The following is a 7,103-nucleotide window of genomic DNA, read 5'->3' as shown; positions in this document are numbered from 1 at the left end:
TTTTACTTTTAGTCATTTAGCAGATGCTTTTATCCAAAGCGACTTACAAATAAGAAAGTAATTAAAACTAAAAGCTAAAACTCTATAAATACTATATATATACACACATTTAAGAAAATAAAAGAAATTAAATAAAAATGACAAATGCATACAACATTTCGAAACTAAAACATTTAAATGAAAACAAAAAAATAAAGCTAAAAACAATTCAAAAATATTAAAAGAACAAAAGGTATGAGTATAATAATGATTCTAACATAACACCAACCAAAAAACAACTACATATGTGTATGTACAGCCACACACATATACATATACATGTACATATATATAAATACATTAAATATATATAATTTATTTTCAGTGCTTTTCCTTGTGACAGTGAATGTTTTTCATACTAAAGCGGTAGTGGCCTGTGGTATATTAACAACCTCCAGAAACGATCACAATACACTACTATTCAAATTAAAGGATTAATTAAAGGTCTGTATGATTTTTTTTTTAAATTAAATTAAGTTTATGCTAACCAAGGCTCCATTTATTTATGATTAAAAATATTAATATTGTGGAATATTATTGTAAATTAAAATAACTATTTATATTTAAATATATTTCAAATAAAAAAAAATTCCTATGATGAGGAAGCTGAAATTTCTTCAGTCATTACTCCAGTCTTCAGTGTCACGTGATCCTTCAGAAATCATTCTAATACACTGATTTAATTTCTTATCCATGTTGAAAACAGTTGTGCTGTGTAATATTTTCTTTAATGGACATATTTTCAAAAAATCTTTGTCACTAAATCAATTTAATGCATAAAACCATTGATTTCTTTAAAAAAAAATGACTGACCCCAAACTTTTGAATATTTGAATCCATTTTATATATTGCTGAGTTATATCACTGGAATTTTTTAATACCATTGGCCTGCTCCTTAAAATAATGCTGATGTTTGAAATAGTTAAATTAGTTAAATGTGTCAGTACTCTGATAAACGATCAAACAAATGGGCAAATTGGAAAAATAGCGTAATTTGATTTTTTATTTATTTATTTATTTTTTATCATTTGTAGGTCTACATTTTTTATGAACTGTTTTTTTGCAGTACCTCGCCTAAACCACAGCGGGATGGCGCAATATGGAGTGCAAGAATGATGAACGCTTCATGTGTTAGCCGAGATTTGCTCTTTCGGACGTTTTCGGCTCATTCCGCTATTTTCCGTCCCGCTTTCACTAGTTCTCAAGCAGTCCTGCCCGCTTCGTGCTGTGCTGGAAAATGGCAGTTCGGTAAATTGAAAAGATTCGTGCGGAATGAAAAGGAAAAAGAAATCAATCCTGTAGTCTGCTGAGGGAGTAGATGGGAGTTAAAAACCTGAGTCCGGCCGAGTGTTAGGATCGCACATTTATTCGCACGCGCGAAAGAAAACCGTCAAAGCTTTTGCAACGACTTGCCACGGGTAAGTTTTCCCAAGTTTTGCACATTGCGTTACTGTACTCTACTAAACAGGACGGCTAGCTAGCAGCCTCCAAATGTGGAAAAATGGTGGAAAGGACACGAAATGTACTGCTACAGCATACGATATGTGGACTTGTTTGCTTCTAACGATAAGGCAACGGTTTAATTTCTTTGCAAATTTTCGACTAAATCGCGGATTTCGTGGGCGACAGAAATGTGCAGACCGATATGCGTTAGGTTTGCATGATTCAGAAGCATGTTCGCCTTGTCTGATCAAGGCAGCAGATACACAGTTAACACCCTGCAAGAGCTTCAGCGCGTGACAATGACTCGAGCACTTACTGAAGTATTTATGCCACAAACTGAACTTTTTAAATATGATTTAGACCGTTCTGAATTTGAAGTGTCCATTTGTCAGTCACTGCTTATATTCGACGTCTCTGTTCTACATTATACAGCAGTTCTAGCTAATTTTAGTGATGGTGGTAGTGTTGATCATTTCAGTATAACAACACAAGGATTTTTCACTGTTCTTGTCTCAGAGCGAGTTATTCTCAGGATTGTACCAAGAGTGGGGAATGGAACCCCCGGAGTGGAGCCTCAGCCGGGACGGTAAATCTCTCTCGCTCCGTTCCACTGTCGTTTAGTCTATGCGTCGCGCCTAGTTAAGCTTGCTTTAGCTAAGCGAAGAAGAAATATACCAAATGGTACATTTCAGTTCAAAGTCAGTTTGAAATGAAAATGAAAATTCACCCTAGCTATTTTGTGAATGCAAGTCATAGTTATACATTTGCGGCCATATTTACCTTTGTACGGTGAAATGCAGTCATTTGAATAGGAATACGCGCAATCTGGAATTTCGAGGCCAAATATTTAGCATCGGATGTATTCAAGTTTGTAAAACTTTGAACGCGAATTTGCCGTGTTTACCAATATAAAACTGATTAGCTTGGAAGTCTGAACTCCATTACTTGTGTTTGTTTTCAGACATGATAACAGACGTTTTATACTTGTGCTACAACTTTTTGGCCTGTGCTACAAAACTTTCAACCTCTGTAGCACCAGTGCTATGTGAAAAAAAAGTTAACGTACAGCCCTGCTGTAATGCATTGCTACACTATTGATAATGGACATGGACCTGGACCTTCTTTGCCTGTGAAATTTCGCCTAAATTTTGCTAATGTGACCACACCTTGTAAATTATTTATCCATGAATATGTTTCTTTTTTCCCCCTCAAAATCCAACGAATAACCGACTGATAGAACAAAGTACCCTTCTTTTTAAATTATTTGTTACACTCGGATGTACCTCACAACATGAAAGATCTGTTGCTACTTTTGTTTCATCTTGACTTTAGATTACTAAAATTCTAAATAATTTAAAGGGGTCATAGGATGCTACATGCACTTTTACAAGTTGTTTGAACTGAAATGTGTGTTGGCAGTGTGTACACAAACACCCTATAATGATAAAAATCGGAAAATGGGCATCCTATGACCCCTTTATGTAACACTGGGGGAAAAAATCTAATCAAAATTATAGGTGGAAACATCTTGTCAACATGACAATAATTAAGAAATGTAAGGTAGTAATATTTTTTCTCTGATCTAGCATTAAAGGATTAGTTCACTTCCAGAATAAAAATGTCCTGATAATTTACTCACCCCCATGTCATCCAATATGCTCGTGTCTTTCTGTCTTCAGTCCCAAAGAAAACATTCCAGGTTTTTCCTCCATATAATAGAATTTAATGGTGACCAACAGTTAGATGGGCCAAATTGCAGTTTCAATGCAGCTTCAAAGGGCTGTACATGCTCCCAGCCGAGGAATAAGGGTCTTATCTAGAAAAATCCTGGAATGTTTTCCTCAAAAACCTTAATTTCTTTGTGACTGAAGACAGAAAGGCATGAACATCTTAGATGACACTGGGGTGAGTAAATTATCAGGACATTTTTATTCTGGAAGTGAACCAATCCTTTAATGGACAAGCGAGTAGTCCTGTGGCTCCTGCCCCAGACTCACACCATTGGATGAGCCAATGTTGCTGTGTTGGGCCGGTCAGGATGCTCAAACAAACAGAGCAATGTTTTGAAAGCACTACAGTGTTTACATTTTTCATGAGAATGAACATGCTAATGGCTTACTTATAGTTGACTGCACATTACCTTTAGAAAGTATTTTAAAATAAAAGGACACACTTTAACTTTAATGAGCAACATTGTCCTTATCTGAAAAATTGCATGCAATATATCCAGAGGCTATGTTCTGTATGCGGTTCCTTCAGTCCTGCACACTCCAAGCTTTAAAAGGACATATTGTTTGGAGAACACTGTCTGTCACTAGACTCCTGGGCATTAGTCAAGGTACTTCGGCCAATGAAATGAGAGAGGAAAAAATATTGCATAAGCTTTCCGTACCCAGACAGGCTCATCGTTTTCCTCCTCAACGCACATTTGCAAAATACTGTGACTGTCCTACTTTCTTAAATCTTAGACTGGTCTCGTGGACGGATTAAAACTCCTACCTTGGTAGCCTGAGGCTGAAGACATGCACAGTATGACAGAGAATCCTGATCCTGTTTTCTCAGTAGAACTCCAGAATCCAGTCCTTTTCCCCTGCGTTTGAGTGATCCTAATAATGTTTGATTTCAGTCAGATTATTACAAAAATGTGTCTTTTTAAAATGTAAAAACTTCTGTTTCTGTTTTTTGTGAAGTCGGATTTACAGACCTAGTCTTTGTCCAGCATGTTTAATCAGACTTCAATTTGCCTCGGCGTTGTGCATTTTCTATGAGAGACAGAGGTGTTGCACGACGTGTATTTAATGCTTTGAATATTTTATTACGCATTCTGTCATGTATACTTGGACTGTCTGGTCTATGTAAAAGCCTTGCTGTAGCTTGACTGTAAACGTATTGATTAAGTTATTGCGATTATTTTATTATTATTCTTTTAGAAAGCCTTTGTGTGAGTATTTTGTTTTAATATACTTATGTCTTTTTTTCCTCCATACAGTCATCACGTTATACTGGGAGGATCACATCTTGAGAGGGAATGTTGAGCAACCTGCTATAAGACGACATCAGCTGATTTGGCGAAATAAATCTGTGAAGGACTTCATTCTTTATTTCTTTTCCAGTGGCTGAATGAGCATGCTGCATTCCCTCTGTTCCATCATTTGGTTGAACCGCGGGTTCAAGTTGAGAAAAGTGGCCTGTTCGGCCAACACCGGCCAGGTCTAAGCCGTTGCTACCGCGCATGCCTGTTTATGAGCTCCGGTTAGAAGTGCTTAACTTTTAACTAAACGTCCCACGGTACGACATCAGTCACACCCTCGCAAAGTTTCATCCCCAGTCCGACGTTCTTCTGCCTGGGGTGATTGTCATTTCATACTCTGAAAATGGCTGCCGATGGCTTCCAGTACAGGTCTCTGTACTCCTACTGTAAAGACTGGGAGGATGACATTGACCTTGAGCCTGGTGATATCCTGACGGTCGACAAAGCATCTCTGCTGTCACAGGGCTTTAAAGAGGGAGACAAGCAGCACCCAGAATGCCTCGGCTGGATCTTGGGCTTTAACGAGCGAACCAAACAGAGGGGAAACTTTCCAGGGACGTATGTGCAGTATGTGGGACCTTTGAAAATGTCAGTGCCGTCCTGCCAGCCTCGTTCTCAGAGACTGCTTCCTGCTGTTCCCAGACCTGAGCCAACAGCCTCCTCGCAGGGTAAGACTGGCTGCTTTTACTGTGATGATGACCAATGACTAACCTGCTTAATCTGTGCTAAAGAGCTGTCATAACCTGTTTTGTTTTGGGGACTGACTGCTATGCTTGTTGAATCAGGCCTCAGACCTCTCATAATAAACATCTCGTAATAAAGATTTTTTTATTTTTCCTTTTTTGTTGAAGGAAAAGAGGGAATTTGCTGTTGACAGCAGGCTTCTTCTACAATGAAATCAGTTAGGTGTTGAATCATTAGAGATTTTGCTTGTGCAAGATTTTTTTTCCATTCCACAAAAGGTTCTTTACAGTGTAAAAAGGTTCTTCAGATTATTAAACCGGTTCTTTGGGTAACCTAAAATGGATTCTATGGCATTGCTGTGAAAAACTCCTGTTGGAACCTTTATTTTTAAGAGTGCAGCACAATCATCTATGTAGATGCTACCTTGTACCCTCTTAGTTATTTAGTGTCTCCTTCCCTAAACTGTCTTTGCTCCTGTATTCCTCTGGCACTTTCCCCGAGCTCTTTCTCCTCCTCCTTTTATGCCCTCAGGAAGCAGTAAATTATGGTATGTTTGGAGGCCTGGCACTTCCCCAGGCCAATCTGGAGAGTTAAATGTATCAGGTAGGGCTTTCAGCTTCATCTGCACATTCCCACTCCCATCAGGTGATTTTTGCTTCAATGTCTCCTTTGTGTCCCTTTTTTGGACAGTTAAACTTCTCCAGCACTGCAGTGCACACTAAAAAGAAGTTGTCATATTCAGTTTGTGATGCTTGAATTTTGAAGATGTTGAATTACAGGACCAGATACACACAATTTAGATGCTGCTTTCGAGTTATATCCAGACTAAGGAAAATCTATAGAATTCTGTGTTGAGTATTTTAAAATGCAAGAGGCACGAAATGTGTAGTTTTTTTAAATCCTGATTTCAAGGACCTCAAAAGTCATGGAAAAGCAAAATCTGCTTAATATTTTTTTGGGACCTGTGATATTTTTTCAGGATTCTTTGATAAATAAAAAGTTAAAAAGAACAGTGTTTATTCAAAATAGAAATTTTGTGTTACAATATACACTACTATTCAAAAGTTTGTGGTCAGTAATATTAAAAAAAAATTTTTTTTTAAAGAAATTAATACTTTTATTCAGCAAGAATGTGTTAAATGGATAAAAAGTGATAGTAAAGACTTAGCATTTATTCAAAATAGAAATATTTTCTAAAAATATGTTTTTTTTAACTTGTTATTAATCAAAGAATCAAAGAAAAATGTATCATAGGTTCCAAAGTGATATCAACTCTATAGCGGTTTACCCGAGCATTGCAATTCATTCGCTTTCGCAAATGTCTTTCCCAACTCATTTATGCGTGTGCCCACATTGGGAAGATAGAGGGAACATTGCATATGACCCCTTTAAGGATAAAATGGTAGCAGCACAACTTTTTTTTTCTAAAGTATTACTTTAGGTAGGGCTGGGTATTGATTTCAGATTTCAGGATTTATTTAAATTCTGGATCAAAAGCTCTTGACTCAATTAAATGAACTGTTTCAGTTCATTTGGATATATGCAGGTACATTACATGTCATTTTTATACATCCTTGATGAGCATATGAGACTCCATTAAAAAAACAAGGTCAATTATTTATTAGGTTTATAATATAGGCCTAGCAAAATATAATATCAAAACAAATTGAAGCATTTAAACTGATAGAATAGAATAGAATAGAAAACAAATTGAAGCTTTTGAACTGAGATCTGTAAGTTAAATATTTTTTTAACATCCCTATAAAGTACAGTTTGCACAATACACCAGTGTGTGACTGTAACTGTCTGAGTTTTGTTACCGTTCTGTGCCCATCATCTGCTATTTCCAGCACTTAATCAAGTTCTTTAATACATGATGACGTTTTATTTCACATGTCATTGCGTT

The 7,103-nt window shown here is 36.8% G+C and overlaps 1 protein-coding gene across 1 annotated transcript in view; it reads left to right on the top strand.

The window, feature by feature from the left end:
- The first annotated feature begins 1,175 nt into the window (after positions 1 to 1,175).
- The window catches only part of LOC107709897 (phosphatidylinositol 3-kinase regulatory subunit gamma-like), a 29,640-nt gene continuing 23,712 nt past the window's right edge, over positions 1,176 to 7,103 (top strand). Inside the window, exons 1-2 of the mRNA XM_016514566.1 lie at positions 1,176 to 1,457; positions 4,472 to 5,181. Coding sequence (XP_016370052.1) covers positions 4,857 to 5,181 — 325 coding nt within the window. The 5' untranslated portion in view covers positions 1,176 to 1,457; positions 4,472 to 4,856. The remainder of the gene's footprint in view (positions 1,458 to 4,471; positions 5,182 to 7,103) is intronic.

The sequence above is a fragment of the Sinocyclocheilus rhinocerous genome, unplaced genomic scaffold (genome assembly GCF_001515625.1).
Source record: "Sinocyclocheilus rhinocerous isolate Xijiao unplaced genomic scaffold, SAMN03320098_v1.1 scaffold26, whole genome shotgun sequence".
NCBI lineage: Eukaryota > Metazoa > Chordata > Actinopteri > Cypriniformes > Cyprinidae > Sinocyclocheilus > Sinocyclocheilus rhinocerous.
Note: the sequence above shows the minus strand (reverse complement) of the source record. Positions and strands in the feature narration are given on the sequence as shown.